At 40.0% G+C, this 27629-nt stretch overlaps 1 protein-coding gene across 1 annotated transcript; it reads right to left on the bottom strand.

Moving 5' to 3' along the window:
- Positions 1–103: 103 nt before the first annotated feature.
- Positions 104–26611, bottom strand: rasa1a (RAS p21 protein activator (GTPase activating protein) 1a). The gene is made up of 25 exons (XM_023401533.2): positions 25363–26611; positions 12446–12598; positions 9796–9931; positions 8803–8873; positions 7905–8022; positions 7606–7637; positions 6850–6902; positions 6528–6678; positions 6231–6309; positions 5823–5946; positions 5538–5694; positions 5293–5380; positions 4989–5069; positions 4421–4578; positions 4172–4248; positions 3863–4035; positions 3602–3761; positions 3262–3404; positions 2566–2681; positions 2334–2420; positions 2107–2174; positions 1926–2014; positions 1725–1802; positions 1232–1366; positions 104–1143 (listed from the first exon to the last, which is right to left on the bottom strand). Exons 1-25 carry the CDS (start codon positions 25899–25901, stop codon positions 1060–1062), a joined length of 3150 nt encoding a protein of 1049 aa, XP_023257301.2. The 5' UTR covers positions 25902–26611; the 3' UTR covers positions 104–1059.
- Positions 26612–27629: the final 1018 nt, after the last annotated feature.

Below are 27629 nucleotides of genomic sequence, written 5' to 3' on the forward strand. Positions count from 1 at the left end.
GTTTCTGTGGATTAAAGGCAGAATGGTGACATATTCCTTTAAAGTAACAAAGCCACATACATTTCTCCACCTTTGTCAGGGGACAATGAAAGACTCCATAATCTACTTTACAAAAACTGTTTAATAAGTGCATGCATGTCTGATACATTCTGTACTATTCCAAAAAATTTACTGCTGTAAACACTTTCATTTTACTTGGTTTCTCTGATTATGTGTCTTGTCTGGCATTCAGAAGTTTCAAAAAAGACTTAACCAAATAATCAAAAAATAGCTGATACAATCGGAGGAAAAAAAAAATTCAGCTCATCTCTCTTATATACTCATGATTCCAGCAAGAGAATTTATTCTTAATATAAAATAACCATACTTTTCTGAAAGACTTTGTTCCAATCTAGAAACCAAAGAAAGAAAAAAAAAACAAAAAAAAAAAACAAAAAAAAAACAAATAGACAGAAATGCTAGTTTCAGCACTTTGCGGATATTGTCACAACCTTAAAATAAATCAGTCACTAATTACAGTATAAAAAGCATTATCGCTCATAATCCAGTTACCAGAAAAGGGGACCGAGAGAACTAGCTTCTTCTTGTCAGTTTCCTCATATTGAGCCAGAAGGGGAGGAGGGGTACACTTTGGCAACCTGTGCTGTCAAAACACATAGTGGGTACAAAGAAACCTCATTTGAAATCTTTATATTTGGCCCTTGTGATGAAGGGAATGAAATGTACCCAAGTCAGAATCATGAACACAGTTTATGAAGGAAAAATAATTTTCCTGTGCATACAGCTGTCAGTCACTGGCGCAAGTTTTTTTTTTCTTTTTGTTTTTAAAATACTGCATCAGTTGTTGTACTCAGCCGCTGTTGTTGCATAGCTCTCTTGTGGTGAACGGGACAAGATGGCAGGTGGGTGGGGATGGGCGGGACTATCAGAGGAGGACATGATGGAGGGTGGAGGGGTTGCCATGGTGATGAGGGTAGAGCATGCTAGGTCTCCTCTGTGCTGCACTCCGCTGGAGGAGACTTGACGGAAGGATGGGAAGATGGGAGGAGGAGTGCAGTACTACCTGTTGCTGTTGGACATGGCATACTGAGCCTGCTTCTGCTGGAGGAGCTCTGTGATGGCCAGCAGCTTTTTCAACACATGCTGCAGAGAGGAAAGAGGAATTAGATCAACCTTCTGAAACGGGGTGGCATAAATCGTGTGCTCAGCCGAGATATCATGGGTCTCTGACCTGCTGCGCTCCCCTCTCGTTGCTCAGCGTCCGGAGCTCGTCTGAGTGTGTGGCACAGACCTCATGCAGTGCAGCCAAGTTCCGGGACAGGTCTGTCCTAAAGTGCTCTGTGGCTTCAGGGAGGTCAGGGACATTCTAGTAAAACAGACACATGACTTGTCTAAGCTTGTGAAACAGAGTCAGAGCTGCATTAGAGCTGCAACTTCAAATTATCATTATTATTATTATTTTGTTTGTTATCTATTAACCAGCTGATTATTTTTTTGATTCATCATTTTGTCTAAAAATGTAAGGGTCCATTATAATTTCCCAGAAGCTAATATGACTAATATTTAAATTGCTTGCTTGATTTGACAAACAATCTATAACCAACAATATTGACTCTTCTCCCTAATGAAGAAAAATATAAAATCCCCTCTTAAAAAGATGTAAAGTTACTGAAATAATCAATTATCAAAAAAATTGTAATTCATTTTCTGTCCATGTGACTCACCCCTAACTCATCCAGAAACATGATCATCCTATGTTTGTTGTTTTTGATGAAAGGGTTCACACCCTCCATGTAGGGTTCCTGTTTGAGAACAAAAAGACAGCTGTGAAACACCAACAATATTCAAAAAGTGTTTTGCTGACATGTCCACTGTAAAAACAATACTTCTACTGAATGCTACCGCTTCCGGGAAGGAATTCATACCTTAGCACCAAACTCAACCAGGTTGGCCAGGTTTTGGACAGACTTGGCCACCAGTGTGAGGGTCCTGCCTGCTGTTGAGGATGGAGGGTCTGCGAGAAGCGATGGCAGTGCAAAGCACACATTGTAACATGTCACATGGAAAACAGGAAGGTTTTGGGTATGCTTTTCAGTGGATGCTCACCAGCAATGATGTTGAACATTCTGGGGTTGAGGATGGCAGGACAGATCAGTCTTAAAAAGACAAAGCCACTGGATAAAGAATGGATACGGTTAGGACAGCATCAGAAAAAACAATATATCGCATGCCAAAATTAAAGATGGTGATTGGAGGACAAAGATTTGCTGACGGCTGTTAAACTTTCAAAAGAAAAGAAGTGGAGGCCACATTGTTCACAGGTGTTTGATTACCTTACAACTCTGGTCCGCATGGTGTTGTTGGTGGGCCATTTCTGCTGCACAGACTTCTGCAGACAGCCGTAGATGAACCTCAGTGTCCTGGATGGGTCATCAAAGAGAGAGAGACAATGATTCATTATTTGAGTCTCTTGGGCTAAAAATGTGCATTTCTGTTTAATGTACTAATCAAATGACTTAGTGACAAAACTATACAACAAAGCTGTGTGTGGGTATATATGCTTACGGTGGTAGGATCTCAGCAGCCATGAAGATCTTCTCCACCAGCTCAGACAGGATGTTGAGGAGATGAGCCAGGTTCAGGTTCACATCCTCATTCTTTTCCAGTTTTGAAGGATTCAACTTAAAACGGATGGAGAGAGACAGAGCGAGAGAGGGGAAACAGACAAACAAATGAAGATGGATTAATTCAAATTCACAATGTATGGTTGTGAGCCATGAGATAAGAGACAGTTAATTTCATGAATTCATTATTCTACAGTAGCAGAAAATATTCAGTGCATGACATGTTGATAAATATTGTGTATTGTGTAGATATGGATTGGTAGAGATCGGTAAATTAATTTGTAATATTTGTTTTATTTAACTTAAAGCTACACAAGTTAAGAAAAACATCTGTGAAACACAATAACTTACACACTTTCATCTCAGTGGGTGTATGAAATCTATAAGAACCACACGATTTAAAATATTCATTGTGGCATTAAGGCTCAAAGAGCAGCCTTGAGACTCCATGTTGAAGCTGTGTCTCAGTTTTATGTATTTCTTTGGAACTACACAGCAACCTTGTGGAGCGGCTGCTTTGATATCACATAAATGCCATGTTTTTAACCTTGCACCACAGATAAAGGAGTGCTTGGTAGACTTAAAGGACTTATAGTGTAGTGAGTGTGAGAGAGAGAAAGCCTTTGTAGGTCTTTACCTCACAGGACTGTTTGCTCTCCATGATCTTGAGGATGGTGTCTTTGAGAGCGTGGTGGACGAAGGGTGTGGCTGTGGCCTTCATGTATTGCTCCATCAAGGTACTGGCCAGCGTGGTCGCTCTGAACAATGTTGTGGCCTCGTCTGGTAACAGTGCACGAGCAGAGGGGGTTATGCAAATATATGGGCACATGGTTGTACACATTTCTGAGCGGACACAACTCAATGAACACATCAAACAATTAACTGAGCCCTGCAAAATACTGCAGACTGACGTGTTGCTATCAAGTCGGATTGTCAGGTTCACATAAGTCCTTTCTTTTGTGTATGTGGTTTTTTACCCTCCATGTTAATCTCTCTGTCATTGAGTGTCCTGAGGAGGGGGGCTTCAGCCTTCTCGTGTCTGAAGATCCGCAGGAGGAGGCTTGCCAGTAGTGTGCGGTCCTGACCGCACACATGGGCCAGGGCGTAAATGACATGGAACTCTTTCTGCAAGATCATCTGCAGAGGACACACAACAATGAAATTGTCATTTCAAGTGAACAACAGAGCAGAAAACTTAATGGACATTGCAATCAAAACCACTTTTCGGTGGATGAGACCTCTTTGAACTCGCTGTACTCCTCTTCGGGCATGATCTTTTCCATGGAGTAGCGGGCACGTACACGTAAGGAGCCCGGCTCGATGCCCTTCAGAGGCACGTGGGAGCTGAGAGGGAACCACTCATCAATCATCTGGCCCTTTTGCAGACGGTTCAGCTGACACCGCATGAACACTGAGAGGGAGAGAGATTGAGGTGTGGAGGAAGACAGAAAGAAAAGGTGGGAGAGACATGAGAAATAAAAAGAGATAAGGCGAATGCAGAGACTTACAGAGATTGTATCCGTTTTAAAATTTACAGAGGTACTTACAGATGTCACTTTCTTTGCTCTTTTTTGTTTTGTTGCTCAGGCTGATTTCAAATCTGTTGATTTCACTTGACAAGTCACTGAAACGACAAACACATACATTTTGTAATTTTGCAAACAAGTAGAAAAATATTATTAATTCTAAGCAAGATAGGCTGCTAGGAATGTGAAGATGATAAAATACAGAGGGAGGACGAACAGCGGAAGAATCTAAGGGAGAAAAATATGCAAGGAGATACACAACAGACTCACTCAAAGATGAACTCCTCAGTGAAAACAGGGTTTTGCCCCTCCCTAGGGTGCGTCTTAGCCACCTGGACGCTGTTCAGGTAGATGTTACAGTAAGGGTTGGTGAAATACTTCACCGGCAGCTTGTGGGCCTCCTCCACATACAGCACTAGGCTGCTCACCTGACAGAAAATAAGGATTTAGCACACAAAACATATCCAGAGAAAAGTGTGAAACTCAATTTCAACAATGTTCTTAACTCAGGTAATTAATGCTTCACTGTGTCAATTCATCAGACTTTTGAAAAATAACATACACATAGATTTCTTTAGCTGACAAATACAAATACGCTACTACCGACTACACGGCTCATCTAAAATTAAAGATGTGGGATCAAAACAAAAATTTACATTTACTCATTTGGCAGACACAACACTAAGGCTTACAATTTGCGTGGGAATGGTGTTATCATGCTGCAACAAGTAAATATGAGTCAAGCCAGTCAGGATAAAAGGTCATTTTGTGTGTGTGTGTGTGTTTTTTTTTTGTTTTTTTTTTTCCTTTAACTGTTTTAACTGATGGGTATATGTACCTGTCTAAGCCTCTTGTTGGAGGTGGGCTGAGTGGTTTTCCTTAGGTTACTGCAGAAAGTTTGAAGGCATTTCATCCAATCCTGTAAAAACAGAACATGGTCAGTGCAGTTGCAAGACACAGTCGACATGGGCTCTGCCTCTACACAAAGTCGCAAAGAAAAAGTTAGAGCTATTTATATGAATAGGAACAGCAGTTCACAGCTTTGGGAGTCCGTTTGGAGGTAGAACATACAGTTTTAGTTGCTTCTACCATGTTTAATGAGACAGTTATCAGTGATAGGGAGGTGCTGGTTCTTCTGTTACCTGTGCCTGCTCTGGAGCTTCTCCTGCAAAGTAGAATATGTACTGTTCCTCACTAAAGTGCTGGACAACAATCTGGAAACAGTTTGGCCTGAAAAAGCAAACAGCAGAAAACATTTTAAATGACTTTGTACGGTATGAGACCTCATAAAAATAATTTTCTTATGTGTGGTGTCTGCGCAACTGAGCATTCAGAGCTGAGGGACAGCACTTTGCTGCCGACTAAAAACAATACTTTGACATCTCACCTGCCAAACAGACTGTCATGCACTCCATACACGGAGCACACACTTAGGTCGATCAGCCCTTTTGGTTTGGTGGCTCTCTTCTCGCTCTCAAAGTAGATGAGCTGGGCGTCGTTACCTTCCAGGATAAAGTAAAGGTTCTTCCACCGTTTACCTTTACCTGAAGGTGAGATGGACCACAGCAAAGTTGATTATAATGGTAACCACAAGAAAACACTGAGATAATATTATTCATCATATTAGAAGGGGCCACTCAAAGTTTATACTCAAGACAGATGTTACATGTACCTTTGTTGAACAGGAGGTAGCCTTTCTTGACAATGTTTTTGTAGAAAGCGTCTTTTGTTTTCCGCCTGATAGTGTTATAAATTTCTCTCCCATCCACTGTGTCAGTAAGTACTTGTTCCTGGTGCTGCAGTAAAATAAAATAATAAATCAAGCCATCACATACCCACAAAGGAAAAATCAATTCCATTCAAAGGGCTAGATTACATTACATTCCTTTTTTTTTTTTTTTAATCTGTTGCCCTGGACAGATTCTAGAAAGTCTTGCTTTTGAAGAAAACAAACACGAGAATGTCTGATGCTATAGATTTTCTTCAAAATATACAATTACAGATTCTCAAATATCATCCCATTCAGAGAAACATATGGAATCACACAGGCGCAGTAATGCTACTGTACAACTGTACCTACCTGCACTGAAACTGGTTCTTTCAGGTTGTAGCCCTCGACAATCTGTTCCTTCTTGTAATGGTCAATGATGTCATCGACGCTGCCAGAGAGAGAGAGAGAGAGAGAGAGAGAGAGAGAGAGAGAGAGAGAGAGAGAGAGAGAGAGAGAGAGAGCAGACGAGATGCAGCACGTCAGTAATTGCAAGTTGAAATACACAAAACATGCTGGCTACAACTTAAAAAATGCTTCAGTTTGGCATAATCTTTTTTTTTCTTATTTTATTCTGTGGTATGAAGGCAGGCACACTGCCACACATACCTGTTGTAGTACCTCCCCCCCATCATGTACTGATTGTTGGGCGTGGGGGAGATCTTAAACCTTTGGATATTTTCATTGGTGCGAAAAAAGAGGGAGTAGTCTCCAGGTGTGTTGTCTGATGGCCGAACAAGAAAACTGCACACCTGACCAACTATGAAATGAGAAGGAGCAGAAGAACGGAGGGAGAGAGAGGTTTTAATGCATGTTCAGCAGAATATTGTGACTTTGATGTTCAGAACCTATTTCAGAAGAAAAATAATCCATGGTAATGTCACAAGTGATTAATAACTTTGGCCTAATGAAAGGCAGAGAGGAATGGTACCTGTCATCAGCAGGTTGTAGGCCTCTTGCTTAGTGATCTTTCCATGATACCAGCTGTAAGAGATCCATCAAAGGCAACAGAAAGACGAGCGACAGAAAATTGAATTTGCTCAATCAACAAAGTACAGATGTTCAGGAGTGCCTACGACAAAAACATCATCTCTCAACACTGAAATCTTTAATGAATGGCGCCTCTGCTGGAGACATTCATCAGAGTAAAATGACTGTCCAGTGTTTGCACAATTAATCACTACTGTATGCAAATATATCACATATCATCTGCCCTGTCACATGTTTGATGTAATGTTCACAAGTGCTACAAGAAAAAAGGTGACCATAATTAAATTTATAACTTCCTCTTACAGAGAGCCCTGGGCATTTGGCAAGCTCACTTTTTAAAAAAAGATTTATTAGCTAGAGTCACTGCATCAAACTTGAAGATTTGCCAACGCTGAAGGACATGATGTGAATGAAGTGAAGAGACGATGACTCATGTTATGCCCTGTGCCGTCATGCTGTTCTAGTCAATATAAAAACATAATTCATATCTTGAGGATTAAGAAAACTAGGTTGTGTGCATGAAGGTTGATTAACTGCGTGTATATTATCCTGTAATGATATGTTGTATAAAAAAAGTAAGTAACAGGTTGCTGCATCATAGAGGATTATAGCTACTGAGGTGCATTTTTATGGATGTATGAACTATATCCTGCTTTAAAATGTTTTGAATAATGGAGTTCAATGCGATAAAACTTACACTTTTCCCTCATGTGGATCCTCCTCCCGCCCCTGAAAAATATCAGAAACAGAAATCTGTCAAGGCTCTACTGGACCAATGACTGCAGGTCTTCTGTCATCTATATGCTGTGTATTCATGTATTATATCACAACACTTGCTGCTATGCTGATGCCAACTTGGTGTGATATGTTGTAGTCACCTCACATTGGGTTCTTTTTACGTTGTTATGTTTTATGTTTACAGATGCCACCTTTGACTTTGTGATACACATCTTCTAATAAATTTGATATTGCTTTCCCATCTTGCACTGTACTTACCACCTCCTCCACCAGATCCTCCACAATGAGGCCCTGCTCCTCTGTGCGAACGTTGGTCACCCACATCCAGCCGTCTTCCAGTTCATTGTGAACAATAAACATGTCCCCTTTTAGGAAGCTGAGGATACATCGAGTCAAAATGGACATTAAAAGAGGAAACATTGTGACTTGTTGTGTAAATTGTATGAAGAAGGTAAAAATAAAGAAAGGTGTAAAATGCACTGTAAACTCTGCTGTATATAGATTGTTATAATATTGCATCATCTCTGCCTATCACACTGTTGCTGCATCCAGACAATGTCATCCTGATATGAAGGAAATTCCAGATCAGCAGATTTATAACTAAATCTATTTAATCTTCCAACTGAAGAAATTGTCAAGTGTCTATTTACTTAGTGTCGATTGTAATACCACAACATTGCCAGCAGGTGTCCCCCCTGAATCATAACATCTGAGGTAAATATTGCATGTCTATCTACTCAGTTAAGCCTGTGGCTCACTAGCAGACTCAGAGTTGACGTTGACTTCAGACAGATGTTTATCAGATTCAGGAAATCAGGGATAGCTGGGATCATCAGTAAGTGTGCCTACTGCAGCTTAATAACAGGGACAAGACTGTTTTTCATTAACAAGTCAGATGATGTGCTTTCTGAGCTGCTGTGAAGGGAACAGCAGGTCTATCACAGTGAAACTATGTACCTCTTTCAGATCAATACGGTCAAATACAACATTTTAAACCCAGGAAATCATCAGTGCCTGTCTGTGTCTCAAAGACAATGCATCATATTTTTGATAATATTTTAAGGGAAGCAGTGACTGGATATGAAAATGGTATACATTTTCATATATATATATATATATAGGACAAGAAAAGTCTCCTTTGCACACTGATACTCACCTGATCTCATCAGTATCTGGCACTTTGGTGTATGGAAGTATGGCCCTGACTCTCCTCCTGTCTTCTACAGGCTGCGGAAACATGCAAACAAAGAATATAAAATCTCATTCTTAGCCTTGACCTTCCAAAACCACATTGATGTTAAATCCCTCAATTATTTCCCGAAATCAAGTACTCTACTACAACTCCCTCTGGGAGATACTGCACCCGTCTGAAATAGGTAATGAGCATTAGCTGGAGCTTTGCCTTAAACAGTTCTGACTACCGCCTGAAGGTAAAAGAAAAGGGGATAAGGAGGACATGAAAAGTACTCCCTTCTACACTGAGCAAGTGGCTGAATAAAATAATCAAAGGCTGACTTCAAGTTAACTCAAAAAGGAATCTCAAAAATATTTTTCCACCCATCTTTCAACCCTTCAAAACACATAATCGGGTTAAAGAACTTTTAATGGACAAAATTTCAGGAGACTGTTTTCGTATATTTAGAATTGTTCAAATTCAGTTTTGCTAGATCTCTGGGGAATATTCTTTCTATCACATTTTGACAACCTGCATCAAAATGCTACTATCAAGCTTAAAGATTTCTATTTTAAAAGAAGCTAAATCACATTACTGACATGCCATCTGTCAGTCATACCAACAGAAAAAAACAAAACAAGACCTTCTTACACTATATATAGTCTTTAAAATGAAACAGAGAATGTTTAGAGAATATATAATATTACACAATTTCAGCTCAAATCAACACCCTTGACCTACTGGGAGTACCTCATAATATTTAGACAAGGTGTATTTCACAATATTTATTTTGAGAAACAACCAAGACGAGGAAAAAAAGCAAATATTAAGTAATGTCATGTCACACAAGCAAAGACTTAAGAATAATGTAAAATTGTAAGGGAATCCTGCAAAATCTTAAATATGCTAGAATTGACCCATAAAATGTAGAATTTGGAATCTACTGTGTGCTCCAAGCCTTGGAGACAGTCTCACCTCGGGGGGCGCCACTGGTGATAGCAGTTTCTCTCCTTTTAGCAGGCAAGACACATAGCTGTAATAACCAATCAGGTCTGACAGAGAAGAGAACCGCCGCCCTCCAATGTAATAGTCCCCACACATGGCGATTATCCTGTTGAGAGAAAACACATAACGATAAAAGACAAGCACAGATATTTTTGAATGCAGGGTAATCACTGTGCAGTGAAGGCAAAAGATAATATTCAACTTTTATTCCTTTTGACAGTAAAATTACCATCATAGCTGTTAAGATAAGATAAAATATTATGAAAAACAAGACTAAAAATATTTCTACCACAATCCTTCAAAAAAAACAACCAGTAAATATCTTTCTAAAGAGGATTTCAGGCAGTGAGAGAAAGAGAGAGGTTGTCCAGTTAAATCCAACTATCACGATCATGATATTTGTAATTTGTGGCTCATATAAAAAATACAGAAAATCACTACAGTGAATGATTATAATGGTATGAGAAAGCACTTTTCTAAACCATATCCCATTGCAGAGCTACTAATCCTAATTCTCTGCTCATCAGTTGATTGAGGGTTTATATCAAACGCACTACACTATTACTCATTTGCTACATGCACAATCTAAGGACATCAGCCTTTTGAAGAGTAGGTATCACGCAATTAACCTTATGTTCATAATTCCCTTACAGAAACGCTCCCTCCTTCCAGCATCAATGACATCATGGGTACACACTAAACCAATGTGAGTGAAGGAGATGATGTCATTGTTAATAGATTGTAAAAATGCATTTCTGGAGAAAATGTCAGCGATTTTGCCTGAGCACAAACCTTCTGTTTTCTAAGGTGTATAACTAGGACAAGCAGGTCAAACATGAGCAGTAGAGTAGTAGAAGGTGATACTATGAAATGCACAGATTCCAGTTAACTTAAAGCGGAAATAAAACATGCATGTTTTTGGCACTGGTAGTGAGGAAATTTATTAGAAAAAAACACCTTACATAAAATCTGATATTAAAAATTGTGAAAACCACAAATATAATAATAATAATAATAATAATTTATTTTCGTAATTTCTAATTGCTAGCTAACTAGCGAGCAGCCATTTTTGTGTGACGTCATTGCCTACGTAACGGGGTTGGTTGGGTGCGTTGGCCAGTGAAGACAGTGAAGCATTTCTGAACCGAGTTAAACTGGAAATGGAGGACGACGGGATTAATAATGTTATCTATCTCGCTGTCTAACCCTAACCCATCCATAGGTACACAGTTACTAGAACTATTTTTTTTTTTTTTTTTTTCATCTGTCATGAAGTGGCGTCATAGCAGTCCAGGACCAAAAGAGGGCTCCAGTACAATTTGCATAATATCTAGAATTTCAGTAAAAGGCGAAACATTTCCTTATGCATAAATATATTATTTTGCCTACTGTCGCTACTATTGGTTCATATTGCTGATTTATTATTGTTATGGTCATGTTGAAACTTGGGTGCTACCTGTAAATGCGAAATGTTTTTTTTTCCAGTAACCTACTGATTGATCTCTTATACCAGTGGATACTTAGCCTTTATCATATCCAATCTTAAAGTAAGCCACTCTAAAAAAGTATGTTCATTTTTTTGAAGCAGAGAATGCCACATTGTTTGACCTTGCTGTGAGAGCACATCTCCAACTTTTATTTGTGAGCCACAGGGTTAATGTATTTTCATACTGAATTAGACATATCCATTGAGGGGGAGGACAGATTGTAACGCCTAATCTGTATTGTTTTATTGACTTTAATGTTGTAAATCACACCATAGTATTGCTGCTAGACAAGTATGCTGCCCTCTTTCTTTTACTTCAGGTCCACCCACTCACACTGCACGAAAGATCCTTTGCATCACACACAAGGGCAGACACACAGAGTAATGGGTTTCAGAAGACATTTAAGCATACAAGTTGACATGCATTATGAAAAACATTTTTCTAAAACGTACTGTCTGTTCAAATTAGCACGATACAAATAGGCTGAAGCAGTCTTCAATGGCCACGACAGGGGACTGGTAACCACGTTTCAAACCTGAACATTCTCACCTCATCTCTGAAGTTGCCCTTTCGTGTATGTGGCTTTCTGCCCTTTTGGTAAGCAGGTAATGAATAACTTCTGTAGTTCCCCTATCCTTATCTTCTAATTCAAGGTGGTGTGCTGTCTCCTTATTGTGAGATGACATGTTATGTTCTATTAAACCTACCAATAGTACTCTATGGAGAACAGACATGAAACAGTCCGTATTATTCTGATTTGCCACCCACAACGCCCTTTCAGTTGTAGGCAATGATAGACAGGTTAGCTAAGTCTGTGTAGCTTCTGTAACTGGTATGGTGAACACAAATGAGACTTCAGTGACCCTCCTGTTTCATGTAAATCCCCAGTTTAGGACCATTTTGGTTTCCTGGTAAATTATGGCAGCAAATAAAACAGCAGTTAAAAACAATTACAGCATTGTGTAGGCCACATGAGGTCATTTCAGAGGATACACCTCTGAAAATGGGCAATGCAAACATGCTACCTACTTTGTGACTCCCTAAAGCATTTAAGGAGGCTCTTGGTGGAGCTTCAAAATGGGCCTATTACTGAGGTTAAGTTTTTTCTGCTTGTTGCATGTACTCTGTCTTACCTGAAGTGGTTGACCACGTTGGTCATGCTGAGGAAAGACAGGACAAAGGAACCGGGCCGGCGGTCACTCTCCCTGATGAGGTAGCTGCCAGGGGTCCGGGCCTGGCGCAGCCGCTCCTCAGCAATGGTTCGGTCTAGCTTGCCATGGTACCACCTGAAATACACAGACAAGGAGGAAAAGATTAGGAGGGGGAGCAGGATGGATGGTGCATTAAGCCACTATATTTTTTTGATAAGTGAAACTATATTAAGAATAAATGTAGTGCTGGGTGAAACGGCTGAAAATCATGTTAAAAAATAAAAGAGACCACTTAGAACCAATACAAGAATTGTGACTATACAACTGACAACCTCCTGAAGAAAGCATAATGTGAGAAAGATGTGATTCATTGTTTTGAGAGGCTTATAGACTCTGGAAACATGCCAGTAAGATGTGTTAATGAATAAAAAAATAATTGAGCCTCGGGCATAATACTTTGAAGAGAATGACTTAACACTTTGAAGACACAGTGGTTCTCTTATCAGACATATTTATATGTAATGATGCAGAACACAATCTTTTGAGTCCTTCACAGTCCAGTTTATAAAAACAAAACAGTCTATCAACCAGATGGACCAAAGAAAAAAACAGAAATTGTACAAACTTGTACAAGATTACTATAACAAATGATAATATTACAGAATCACAAAACTTGACATCTTAATATATGTCAAATAAGCACCATCATCAATTTAACTGATGTCCTGTGTGGTACTTAATAACTTTTACTTTGAGACTGTAACGCTGCTTTTCATTTTCAGATCAGTTCTGAACTTGTTACGGGAAGTATGTAAAGAAGTAAATAAATGTTAATTATTGACAGACTGATTGATACTGAAATCAATATTAGACACAAAGCTTTATCAAATTTTACTCCCTACTTTCATGAGAGTACAACCCAGACAGAATGAGCAGGTCCTGTATTCTAAAAAAAAAGGGGGGGGGGGGGACGGCACCTAAAAGCTTAAATCCTGAAGATTTTATTTTTGACTTTCCAGTTTCCAGCACACCATTAAAATCCCACTTCTTTCTGAATTAAACAGAAGCCTTAAGAACAACACTGGTTAAAATTTCAGCAGGTGAGGCTGAACTTGACAGGGCCTTGCCAGCTGGAGTAAAAAATTAACACGCTTTTCCAAATTTAGGCCACTGGTGCCTCTCAGAATGGAGGGCAGTGACTGGAAAAACATCCAGCGGCGAGAAGATGAATGAGGTCCTGCAGTAGCTTTTTTTCACAAGAGATCTGAAGGGCTCCCATCTGGTTTTGGTGTGTATAGGTTTCTCTTGTAAAGAAAACATGATCAACTCTGCTTTCACAGAGAAAGCTGGAGAAAGCCAGCTGAAGAGGACAGGGAGAGTTAAGTGTCCGCAACGGGGCTTTGGGTGATAAGAGAATTGAAGAGGGTGATGGAGAGCAGTTGGAGTGTGAAGCCAAGCAGCCCTTAAGAGACTGAGGAAGCTAGGGGGAAATAATACTAAAGGGGAATAGAACAGAGGGAATGATGGATGACTGCTAAAAGAAGAATGGCAGAGCTGGGCACATCATCCTGCATGGGATTTAAGTAGTTTATGCCCTCCCAACACAACACACACAACCCATTAAACCATGTATATAATGAAACTAAAAGACAACTGAGATACAAACGCCTGCTGTAACTAATCCTGAATCAGGCCAAGAAAGACCCAACTTCTTGGAGCCAAATTACTCAAACCACAACATCTACAAAAGCAAAATTTGGTCAAACTAGCCACTATACAATTTGAAATACACTGAGAGGGCCAGTTATTGTTTCCATGGCTTTAAGCTATTATTCAACAACTAAACACATGGAGCAGCCAGCATCAGGCCTGCAAACTGGGAAACAGGCAAGGCACAACACGGCAGTTTGTAACAACAGTCTCTTCTCTCTGTCCTTGTTCTCTTTACCAACTCCAAAGCCCTCTTCTGCTAATGTTTACTAGCACCAATTTCTAGAGGAATATGTGGTTCACTTGTCAAGACACTCCAATCCATATTCAAAAGAAAAAACCCTGACATGAAAAAAAATAATTATCCCTATACCATTCATCTAAACAGCAATCCATACACACCTTTCTTATTATGTGTAACCAACACTCTGAAAAGGTGTGAGTACCTCAGATTTATCATGGTCAAGTGTCCACCACACAGGCATCAGGCATTTATCAGTTATGTTCCTAGCTGCACATGAACTTCAGCTAATAGTGTTGATTGCAATGGGAAGTGCTATGCAGTCAGGCAGGCAGCATGTGGTGCTTCCAGAGTGAACTCTGGGAACCTGTTATGGCATGCTTCAAACTTATAGAGCAAATAGAGTCAGGGCTTCTTCTACACGAAAACAGGCATGTGGCCCATCAACAACCATCGGAACCTTATAATACCAACACATGTACAGGAATCTGCAGTTTATACTTTATATACAAGCAAATGTGCAAATTACAAATCCTTGTTTTTGATTACATCCATTATGTGTCACTTCAGGCCTCTGGTATCACACAACCATTACACTAAACATGTTGTTATAGCAGTGTATAAGAGCTAAATTGAACAAAGCTGAAAATATTAATTGCCATCTTTTCAATTTTTGATTTCATATTCCTAGTTAGTGGAGAGTATTCATTTAGTATAAGAAATATAAAAATACTAACATGCCATTTACCATAAAACAAAGAGTGCTATCCACCACACAGTCTAACCAATTCAACAACAAGTCTAACATCTGTGTGTTAACTTCAGTATAATAAGGTTTAAAAATTTAAACTTTACTAAAAAGCTGTTCATTTTATTGGTGGTTTTAGTATCAGGTCCTATAAGTATTATCAAAAAATGTTATGTTGACAGTTTCCTTTAATTTTATCATCTTTATTTCCTGATTGAATGCAGTTGAAAATTGTTTCATCATAGACGTGAAAGTATTCAACTATGGAGTAGTACTGTCCTCTGAGTCTTTCACAGAAGAAAACTGTCCATTTGGATTGATATTTAGACCATAGAAATTCCAAGCCTTTTCCACGTGTGGATGAAAAAGGACATTTGTTAGTGTCATGCATTTGCACCAGAATTCAATATAAAACAATGCTTGGGGAGTTTCAAAGATGGAGTTTTGTGGAGCTCAGCGACAGGTGGGTTTTCAAATTAATTGTTAACTGGCAGTGTTAATACATTTGTTACCATATTTTACAGTTATAGCTCTGGCTGTGGGGCAGACATTTAACGATAAATGGCTCCTTGGCATCATTTACTTATCAAATCCCACTCCTAATCAATGCTTCAAATACATAGAGTGAAATGCAGACCTTGTTATGCTGTTCACTGGGTTTGCTGGGTCAAGCAGTGCATGAAGTGCATTCAAACCAGTCTTGTTTTTAAGGTTCATTTTAATCCAGGATTGATTATTGGCATTCGGCACAAACCTTCCACTGGGTTATGTGTTGGGAGAGGCTGCTTTGCTGTTTTTTCAGTTTAGGTTGCTGTTCATAGCAGTAAAACATACAGTTTATGGCTGTGGTATTCCTGACTTACTTCACAACAGTACACTATGATTTCTCTCATTGCCATAGCAACCTTGGCCATGTGGATTTGTTGTTGTACAGTGCCTTGAGGTCATCTGTGTTGTTTTCGAAGTCTTGATGATTTGAATTACTATATATCTAACAGATACACCCTTAGCATCATGATGTCCGGACCCTCAGAAGAAACGTCAGAATGAACTGTGGTGTTTTAACAAGTAACTGACATTTTGTGAAACTTTAGATGCTTCGCACTGTACACCACAACTTTCTGTAGCTTTGTGTATGAGCTACAATCAGTTATTATTATTACACTGGCTGTAATGACATGGGACGTGATTGGCTGAACCTGACAGAAAGGGTGCTATGATAAACAGAGGATGAGCATAAGCCGTGACAGTGGTAACAGGATACAGTTCCACTATCAGCTTGAGGAATGCTCTTTCATGTCTGTACATGAACAGCGGGGCAGCACAGTGACGTCTTGGATCTCTCCTACTGATGCGCAACCCAGGATAAGGCATTTATCTCTCTGCATACAGTTCCCTCATGGTCAACTGAAACAGGCTAACTAATAAAAACCATTATAAATTAAAAGTCCACTGATCATCGTCCATGCTGTTGCAGCAACTCACTTGCATAGCAAATGATTATGCTTACAACACTAACCAAGTGACAACTACTTGTCAGTGGCAGCACACCAAATCATGATTCAAACTGCTGAGGTGCATGAACAGGAGGAGTTACCCGCAATGGCATCCTTCACCACCACAGTCCACATCCTGAGCCTAATTTTCACACCAATTTAGACATTTCGTGAGAAAAGGGGAAAATATAATCTTTCAGCTGTTCCTGTGAGCAACAGAATATAACACAATGTAGAGAAGAGAAAATAATAATTATTTTTTATTATTTAATTATAAGAGAAAAGTACCGTTCCCACAAAGTAATTGAGTAAAATACTTAACATGGTTGTTTTATTTTAGAAATCAAATGGATTACAACTAGCCTAATGTGTGCAGTAATTGCAGTGACTGTAGTAAGGAAGTATGTGAGCGCATATCATGCATGTATGCAACTGACGTTTTAATTAAATGGGCAACAGCTGCTGCGGACACATGTTTTTATATGGCAATATAAATAAACTCAAGGCAAAAAGCATACAGTGCTTGCATTGTTTGGGTCATTAATGTGCACTCAACTCATTATTAAGGTATTTTAGAGAGCACTTGAAGACACCCATACCGGCAGAAGCATGCTGTATATTCCCAAGGAGGAATTAGGCAAGTACCTATAAATGGAAAAGGAAAATGACTGACAATAACACCAATACACTGATCTGAATAAGGAAAAATCCTGCAGAGAAAATAAAGGATATCTAAATTTTCTGGGTTGATCTGTGTCATCCCAAGGTGAAATTATTGCTATAACAGCACATATGTTGAAGAATTGACAAGCTACAGTTTGAAAAGGAAACCAAGTGTTCGGAAAAAATTTGTGCTCAAAATGAGGACACGCATACTCTACTGACCCAAATCATTCAAGCATAACTATTTTTTTAAAAGTAATGAAACCCAGACTGTTTGGTCGGATTTAACCATTTAATATGCCTCAGTTAATGGATTGGTGAGACTGTTCTACATCATCCATTCTTTTAATATGACTACTACTTAATACTGTAATGTGCTGATAATAAAATCACGTTTTGACAATTTCAGGTAACCAAAGATTCTACAATTTGTACTCTGTGCTTAAAAGTTACCACATTCTAAAGAAATCTGACAAACAGCTTGCTGTGACTTGGAGTGATTTGGACCTCGTCTCTCTGTCAGTCTGTCTATCTCTCATTAAGGTCTTTTGTGAACTCTCTCTCCCCAGCTTATGTCTTTCTTATTCATCTTCTTCTGTCTTGATGGATGTGGCTGTACTCAAACATCTCCACAGACGTACTGTCAGCCCTCATCAGTATCAAAAAGTAATGAAACATTGCATTACTGTACATTAGCAATGCGCCTCAGTGGAGCTGCCAACTGTCTATAGGGGCTACTGAGTACAACATGTTTGCTACACACAAATTTAAGGCCCAGTAAACACCCCACTAACATTCTTAAATAGAGCCAGTGTACTCCATTAGGTGTCTTGACATCACATATTACTATGTAGTTACACATGTAGTATGACTTTCTCGATTTCCACTTGTAAGATCTGTGAACTATGTGTAAGATAAAAGTGTACCATCATATCATAAGCGTTTGACTATCCACATAACACATTTCCATGCAAAACAGCAAGGACATAAAAGATCTATGATGAATTTCCTGTGACATTTGTACTGAAAAGTCAGATGAACACAATTGGCTGAAAGATCTCATATAGAAGAAAGTCACCTGAATAACATTAAATAAATAAACTGCACACATACATACACACATGATTTTACCTATTTAACAAACAATATTTTTTAACATATAGCATAAAACTGTATTACTAAAACAAAAAATATCAGCCGATTGTTGGGGAGGCAAGGTATGAGTTGCGAGGTGATCTGATGCCCCACTTACGCTGAGTTCGCCCTCTGCTGCATCTCCCTCCAGTGTCCCGTGGTCTCACAAGGTACACCTACTCCACTGATACTGCTGCTGCCCAGACAAAAACTGTGAGCTCCGACGTGAAAAGCAGAGCAAGGGCAGCTCTAAATCCATACAAGGCATGATGATGAGACCCTGCTGTCGCCCTGGTACAGTCATTTCTCATAACTAGGGTCAACGATATCCATTGAAGTAAGATGATCAGAAAGACACAGAGATGGAGACTGTTACTCCCATGCATTTAGATATGCTAACTAATTTGAGGAAAATTGGATGATCATGTCTGGTTCTGTTATCCTGTTCTGAAGAATTACACAAGTGGATCTTTCAGAGACTGAGGCAGACAGTAGCTCTGTAGTCTTTGCTCCCACTTCATCCTCCACTGACTTTCTCCTTCTCTTACTCAGTGCTTTTTCTCACTCATAAAGCCACGCATCATGAGCATGCTGCCTATTGGCTTTTGAAGCAGTGGGGCAGCAAGGGTAGGGAGTGGCATCTCTGCACACACATGGACATTTATGTGCTACCCATGAACACACACATACACAGACATGCATTAATGGAAACAAACCACCAACTCGTGACCTGTATTAGCCTTAGGCTGAAGTTTAAATACACCTCGCTTCAATCATGCCTCAAGATCAAAACACACAATTACATTAAGATTGTTCACCCTGCAAATGTCAGACTAGTTTCAAAACCACATCAAACATTCTTTCAGTAAATGAACAAACGCCTCAGCTTTTAATGTAAACTGTTTTGGTTTAGCACTAACCAACTGGCCAAACAACTATTATGCAAATTGTGATCCCTTAACCATTTACTTATATTTGCATGCTCAAGTTTCCACAGTGGAAAGAAAGTCGGTGGAGAGCTCTGGAGGACTGACGGCAGCTGTGAAATGGTTTTGTTTTGCTTTGCACACAGTGGACTGCCACAGCTTGTTACCCAGTCAGGGTAGGAGAGTGACAGCACACCGCAGCAAACCTAAACTATACAGATGGAGAGATGGGGAAGGGCCATCCATGCATCTTCAGCCTCGCTCAGTCTGAATGCTAACCGACCACCATCATTTTAATGCACAACCAGGCACGCAGGGACCAAAGCCGACATCTCGACTTTCCTGCTGTGAATCAGCCTCCCTGAAATAACATCATTACATCAGTGATAATAGGCTTCACTGTCATCTGCCCATACAATATTCCTCCTGAGATTTCATTTCTACAAGCAGGGGTGTCCAGTTAAGAACATTCTCTTCCTGCTGAATTAAAGCCACCATTTCTTGACATATTGAATGTGGAGAGTAACGTATACAAATATACACAGTCGCAAAATCAGCTTTCAATTTTGTGGCTGTTCTTTTGCACAAGTAACAATGCAGTTACATCACTGTTAAAAGAAACACCTTTACTGTACTTTCTGTGGAGGAAGTCATGTCTGTCTTACTATATATAAGGGCACTGTAACACTTTCTCTGCAAAGTCCCCAATCTATCACAGGTCTTGAATTTCAGTGCGGAGTTGTGGGAATAGCACATAATTTCATCGATTCCCACATATCTAGATCTTACAGTGTGGGAAATTCTCGCACACATTTACAGCAATGTCTAATAATGTCCAGCCAATGTTTGCACCGGTGCAGAATGCGAGATAAGTAGTCGAAAGCGCTGCATCAGATGGAGCACCCTCTGCCCTGGACAACACACTTGGCGCACACTTTCTTGCTCTCTCTGCTGTTGCAGCACCTCTTTCCCATTCAATGGGAATGGGAAAGTGTGTCCAAACATATATCACAGAAGGGGAACCTGCTCAGAAAAAAACCCACCGGAACCCAAAAGGACTAGAAAAACAGCAGTGCCTGAGATGTTCACTAAGAGAGGAGGAGGAGAAAGAGATAACTAGGATGGCACTCAGTAGAGCACATACTGATTCACTACACATCTTTTGTTTTCAAGTATAGCTTTATTAATTTATTGTAATAGATTCATGTTCAATTAAATACTGATATAAACATTCCTAAATGCTGCTGGTGTCTACACTGTTACTTACTAATAAGTACAACTCTGTCTGTAATGTGGATTCATCCTTTCCTTCCAGCAGATATGCATTTTTATCTCGATCTGCACCAAACTGTATAAACACACAGATGTAAACAGATGTCTGATATTTTACATCACGAGCCATACATTGTCTAGCAATGTTGAAGAAAGTCCACCCCTTTAATCAGATCTGCCCCAAACTTTAATGTTTTCTTCCCTGGCTCATGCCTCAGAAGCTCACAAGTTATACCACCAAACTTATGTGAAGCATTTAAGGGGGGAATTTTACCCTATATTGAAAAATGAATTGTAGGCTCTGTATCATTCAGTCATGTGAAAAGTCATTCAAATTCCAAAATCCTAGGTATTCTCTAAAACAACTGAAATGATTCTGACGATCCTGTTAATGCCACAATGAGTGGCTCAGAAGTCTTGAAAACAGGATGTTGGAGAGAAAAGGCAGGGCAGTGTGGGTATTGGAAGGGCATGACAGGACATTGCATAACTCATTGAAAATGCATGGAAACCATAGGCTTTCCCTTATCAATGCACAACACAGATCTTACACTAATAAATATGGGACTGGTATTTCAATCAGTGGGTGAAGTAAACCAACCCTAAGCATGTGCATCCTCAGTGACAAAGTGCAAACACAGTTTAATATAAGCTACAATAGTCTATATAGTATACTAGCATGGAATATTGCAGTAATTTCAAAAAATCCAACAGGAAATTACAGGCTTAATACTAATTGCTGGGCTCACCAGTCATCAAAACGGTGTCATGACTGATCCAATCCCATTTATAAAACCCTGCTTTGTTATAAAAGTGCTGTAACATTTTGGCCGGAGGGAACGGCCTCCATCAGGGAATAACCTAGTTAAGCTATGTGACATGATCCCTGTGCCATTTCAGAATTCCATTGTCTCTGCAACCCTACACACAGGGCAATTAGGTGGCGCGGGTACTCAATTAACACAGGAGTTACAGAGATGTTTCCACAGCCAACTGCTAAATCTGGTAAACTCATTCACAAAGCCACTGATCTTCAAATCCAAATTTTCTTTCCCTTCTTTCTCCTTCCTCCTACCACCAGGGAAGCCCTTTATGACTTAAAATCCTCTCTAATCTTCGTGGAAACTCAAACTCAACGACTCGTTTCCCAACGAGCTGTTTGTTTAAGCTCAGGCATTGGGCCTGAGGCTTCCAAAGGCAGCAGGAACGCGCACTGTGAGGGCCACCTGGTATCTTTGCTCTTGGCTCTTCGTTAAGCTATCATCAGTGTGAAATTCTTATCACAGTGCTGTAGCCATTGTTTATGAATGGCACACTGGTGTACAGAGGTGTGAATGAATGCGACTGCTGTTTGTGTCTCTCTCTCACTCACACAGACATTTTCACTCTACTGCACTCTGTGCAGCAGAGTGCATATAGTCACTGTGTAACACACACTCGGACCACTTTCAATAGTGTGGAAGTTTTCCACCATCATTCTTCCAATATGCACTTTGCAGACTTTAACATAACTCAAAGGAATACAAGATCAGCCTGATTACAGAAGGCATACACAGCTAGCTACACAGCTGAGGGGGCAGGGTGAGATTCAAAATCACTCTGGGTAGTGTGGGTAGTCAGCTGTGAATGTAACACCCATTGCTGCCAATGGTAGATTTGCCACTGGCAAATGCTATTATAGGCACAGTGAAGAAAAGAAAAGTCAAAAAACAAATGTACGCATGTCTTGTATTACACGTAGACAGGATGTTCATATAAATAGCATGACACAAGATGAGTTGATTGTATGCCATAAAATACAGCCATCAGCTTCACTATATTGCCTGCAGGCGAAAACCTCAGCTTTGTACATGACTGTGATCCATTTTCCTCGCAGATGGTCCACATAACTGCAGTGTCTATCACAGTGGATCACTGACACAGTCTGGAGGGATGACATACCCTTGCTTTAACTGAATCATCATTACAAGGCAAATACAGCACCTTATAAAATTTCTGTTGTAGAGAGTCATCCACTGCCAGATGAGAAGATGAATGAAAAGTGTGCCTAACTCTTTGGAGAGCTTGTGTCTGGCCTTGCGTATATATTGCCATTGGTAAGTTCTAGTGATGAACACACAAATACATTCAGCATTTGACCTCAGTCTTTTTTCTAAACAAGGGACATTTCTCTAATAATACTGAATTATTAAATGTCACATCCTTCCACATATTTACATGTGCATTTAGTGTAGTGTTCACATTCAATGTCCATAAAAGGCCATAAAGGTAGGTCTCATTTCAGTAAACATTGTCATACACTTCACAACACTATTGGGAAATTGCGGGCTATTAATAACCACAAATTAACCTAGAAACCAAGATATATGGACCATCTTTCCTGTGAATTCATCACCACTGCAAGCAATTCACCAAAACCACAAACCCAATATAGCAGAATATAGCTTTGGTTGTGTATGTGCCTTGCACAACTTGATTGAGTAAAGCATCTCAGAGTAGGCCTGAGTGAGTCAGTAGATTCATTTTGATTCTCACTAGCGTGTAAAGTTATGTGTTAGTGAATGTAGCAGATACACATTTGAGTACAAGTCACTCATTGTGAAACAAGCAAGACCAAAGAAAATCAATCCCATTCATGCACAAGTGACAACTGTTCCACTGCCTCACTGGCAACCCTGCAAGTTGATAAACTGGAATGCAAGTGCAAACCTATGAAGAAGTCCATATATGCTTGACCAGAGAGTTACTTCCATAGAAGCACTATATGTAAGAACTTGGATTCGAGTGCAGTTAATTCCATTTAGGGTTGTTCATTACCAATACAGGCAAGACTGGTGAAATGCTGGCCTTCCCCTTCCCCTGTAATCTGACAGGGAGATATAGAGTGGCTCCTAAAATAAGAGCTGAATCCACACTCCAGGCCCAGTCACTTCCATATCTCACAGTATGAGGGCCAGAAATGACAAAGCTCAGCAGTTCTCTAATGAGACTGTAACAAATGGGAGAGCTGTATTTAGGTTATTACAACACCAGCCCACACACAGGTGCTTGTGTGCATGCCTGATAAATTCATAAAAAATAACTATAATTAGAGATGCAATCCTAATACAATGCTTAGGGTGCATTTTCCATGTTGCAATAAAAAAAGGTTTACAAATAACCTCATTCAGGCTTGTGCTACTTCAATAACAGAGTGATTAAAGTGACACTGTACCAATCACAAGTCAGCTATAAAAGAATGGATGAACCTTACTCTAGATAACAAATGTAAAGGGGTAATTCTTGTTAAATTTATCAAAATTAAGCATTTAATTAATTAAGAATATACAGTACTAACAGAGTCAACAGGAAAGTATTTGTGCATCCACTGAATATCAGGCCTATCCATACAGGTGCTTCCCAGCACCTTGACTCAAGCTCAAGCATACGGAGCAATTGTGGTTAGAGCCCATGATGCAGGCATGACACAAATGGTTGTTGATACTACAGGAAAGGTACAGATTAAAACTGTTGCTTACCTAGATGACATGCACTGACCTCATCCAGACTGAAGTTAGCATTTGTCATCTGAAACTCTTCAAACCAAATCACATTAACTGCTTCCTCTTAACATTCATTTATGGCAAAACTGACCTGCTGATTTTTTAATATTTTTTTATGAAAAGACTGCATAATTAACCCCCTACTTGGTGGATGTGCGCATATTCTTGAAGGAAAACCAGTAAGACTCAGGGAGAATGCAACATTCAATACAATTTTTTGACATGACGTATGTAGGTCTATGTGTATAGACTGAGTTAGGCTCTGCTTTGAGTGTCTTGTATCTTTAGTCTCCTCTTATTTATGTAATGGAAAAAATCATAGTTATATGCAATTATTATGTTTAGGACTTTTAATATTGTTAGACCATTTGTTGAATTATGATAACAGTAGCAGGAGAAGCAATTTTTATTGTGTTATTTCACTTATTCATTGTTGATTCATTGAATAAAGTATCTGTATTTATTATTTACATACTTATTACTTGGGTTGTGCTGTGATAGTAGCTCATGCCACTTGTTTAAACACAGCTTTCCTGGTAGATTAAGATGCATCTCAGTACATTCAATATATTTTTCATATTTAATCAGTTATTGTTTAATAATGTGATAGACAGTCAGTTATGAAAAATGCTTAAAACTGGCATCCATAGCATAATTGCATCACTTCTTATTTTACAGATAGATTAATACTGCCCTGCTAACTTCATTTTGAACAGTGGTTGAACAATCCAATCTATTAACAATTTCATTTAACTTTGGCTCAATGTATAAATCAACATGCATATTCTGCTACCGATTCAACACTAAGTAATTGGGGTTCTTCCAAAAATTATAACAAGTTCGCAAATGACAAAAAGATACGTGGTAGATACCGATTTTGATACATTGGGATTAATTCATGGCCACAACTGTTCAGTTATTGGGTAATAAAAACCCACAGTACTTGGAACAGTGATTGTGGGCTGTAAATTCAGATCATACCTGATGCCAGCTGTGAGTAGCACAAGTTACTATTGGACCTGCACGAGTCAACATTAAATCAAATTCAGACCTCAACTGTTTGACAGCAGGAAGGAAGTGAACACAACAGAGAGTACAGGATGCTTGAAAATGTTAAGTTCTAGGTATCAATGAACAAGACGTAATTTTCACTGGTGATATACTTACTGGTTCGTGGGAGGTGCAGAGAGGGGGAACACCACCTCTTCTTCCTCGTATTCCTGTCCATCCTGCATGTCGCTTTCATCCATAGTGCCACTGAGCCCCCCACAGCCTGGAGGGGGAGGAGGGGGTGGTGGCAGAGGGGGGAAGACAGAGGGCCCGTCTGGGTCGGTTGATGTGGGTGAAATCCGACTAGCTGGACCCTCCAAAGTGGGAGAGCAGCACATGCCGCCCACGGTCCCTGAGCTTGTTCCTTGGAAAACTGAATGTCCACCTCCTGCTCCGCCACTCCCTGTTGCGGGCAGCACTGGTCCAGTCATATCCCCGCTAGGCATGGGATAGATCATGTCGGGAAGTGAGTCCGGTGATGTGTTTGAATGTTGGTGGGGGGTTGGTGTGGGTCCTTGTCCCAAATCAGTCACTCGCATTCTGTTCGTCTTGGGATAGTAGGGGAAAGGGGCCGTGTCCGGGCCTCCTCCGCCTGCCACCCCTGTCCCTGTCGTGACCGAGCCCGTATCCTCACTGCTGACCTCCGCAGCCATCATATTAGGAAAATACGTAGAGGGGAAAAAGTCCAGAAGGGAACCTGCCCTTCCCCTCTGTTCTTACAATACTCCTTCAGTGTTTGGGCTCCGGGGCAACAACACCAAAAGTTTCTCAAAAACGCGTTCAGCTAGCCAGCTAACGTTAGCCGATAAGCTAACTTAGCTTACTTAGCTGCACTAGCGGGCGTTAGCTTTACCTCGCATTCGCTCGCTGCAAGATAGCCACGCTAAAGCTAGCGGGATGGCTAGTAGCTTCGAGACACTTGATGAGTTCTTGCTTGCTATGTCTTCATTGTTTCCTGAGTTTAAAGTTCATACAGAAACGCTATCTGGAAACTCACATTTAAAATGTTTCAAATAGAATATTAATTCACCAATATTTCCTGTTCTTGTTCGGACTTCACCCTCGGCACCAGACAGACCACTTGTCGGGAGTGTTGTTTTATTGTCACTGTTGTGTGTAATCCCCGTCTTTTTTCCAGTGTTGTTGTTTTCTTTCCTTCTGAGTTTCCAGTCGTATCGAATAGAGTCCACAGACGACCCAGCCTTATTTCCTGAATTCCCGGACCGCTATATTATTCTGTGCGAACTATCATGTCGTAAACCAAAGTATTTTTTCTTGCGTATACAAGCTGAGTTCGCCTTTTTTTCTGGGTTTCAGAGCTGGTGGCTTGCCCGCTGCTGCGCTGCTCTTTCTCCCCTCCCTCTCCCACTCCTCTCCAGTCACCGAGCAGACACAGCCAAGTGAACACAGAGCGCCAAAGCGCCGACTCAATCCATGACATCTTCAATCAGTGCTCCGAGAATGGGACTTGTATCCTAATTGATTTTAGGATAGATTAAATATGATAGTGTTCCCATTGTTTGAAACACAGCTTCCTAGTTATTTTGTCATAGGGTCAGAGAGTAGGTGCAACTTGTAAACCTGCAGCAGACAGGCTTTCAGACAAGCAGCACAGATGTTTGTCTAAACCAGAGGCAAACAACCATGAACAAGTCATTTTTTTGTTATCTGATGAGTAATGGGTATCGTGAAAAGGATTACTAGGATAAAGGATTAATTTGCAATCTCTTTTGTTAAATCCACAAATTGATTTGCTTCTTATTCTCCAAGGAATAAGGTTTGTCAGTCTACTGGATTGACATTCAGTAACTCCAGCCTGGCGGATTACATAATGTTCATTCTTTGCTTCTGACTGCTTCTGACTGAATGAAATATGCATATGGTCAAATGGGAGTTGTTAATTATCACTTTGACACAATGCTGAAGACAGTCTCAATATAACTCTGGCTTGGTGACAGAGAGTCTGTTAATTTTAGCCACACTGAGTATTTCATTTGAATTTTCACTCATTTGGCCACTGCATCCTGTTTCACAGACTAACGCAGATACTCAGTGGTTACTTACAATACAGTCAGAAAATATGTGGACAGTGATAGGTTTTCGATTGTTTGGTATGTTTTGGGCTTACAGTATTTGCATACATAGTTGCCTAATTTTAGGACATTGCAACAGGACAATGATCCCAATCATGCAGACAAGGCAACTGAGAAGGTTTTTTTATATATACTCAAATGCTTGACTAGCAAAGTCTGACATATGGCGACAAAACATCTAATGGTCAGACTGAAGACAAAAATACCCCCTGAAACAAGCAAGAAGTGATGGCTGCCGTGCAGGCCTGCCGGAGCATCGCCAGGGAGGATAACAGAAGTCTGCTGATGTCT

Source organism: Seriola lalandi, unplaced genomic scaffold (genome assembly GCF_002814215.2).
Source record: "Seriola lalandi dorsalis isolate HSWRI2012SDOR001 ecotype SW California unplaced genomic scaffold, Sedor1 jcf7180002053690, whole genome shotgun sequence".
In the NCBI taxonomy this organism is placed as follows: Eukaryota; Metazoa; Chordata; class Actinopteri; order Carangiformes; family Carangidae; genus Seriola; species Seriola lalandi.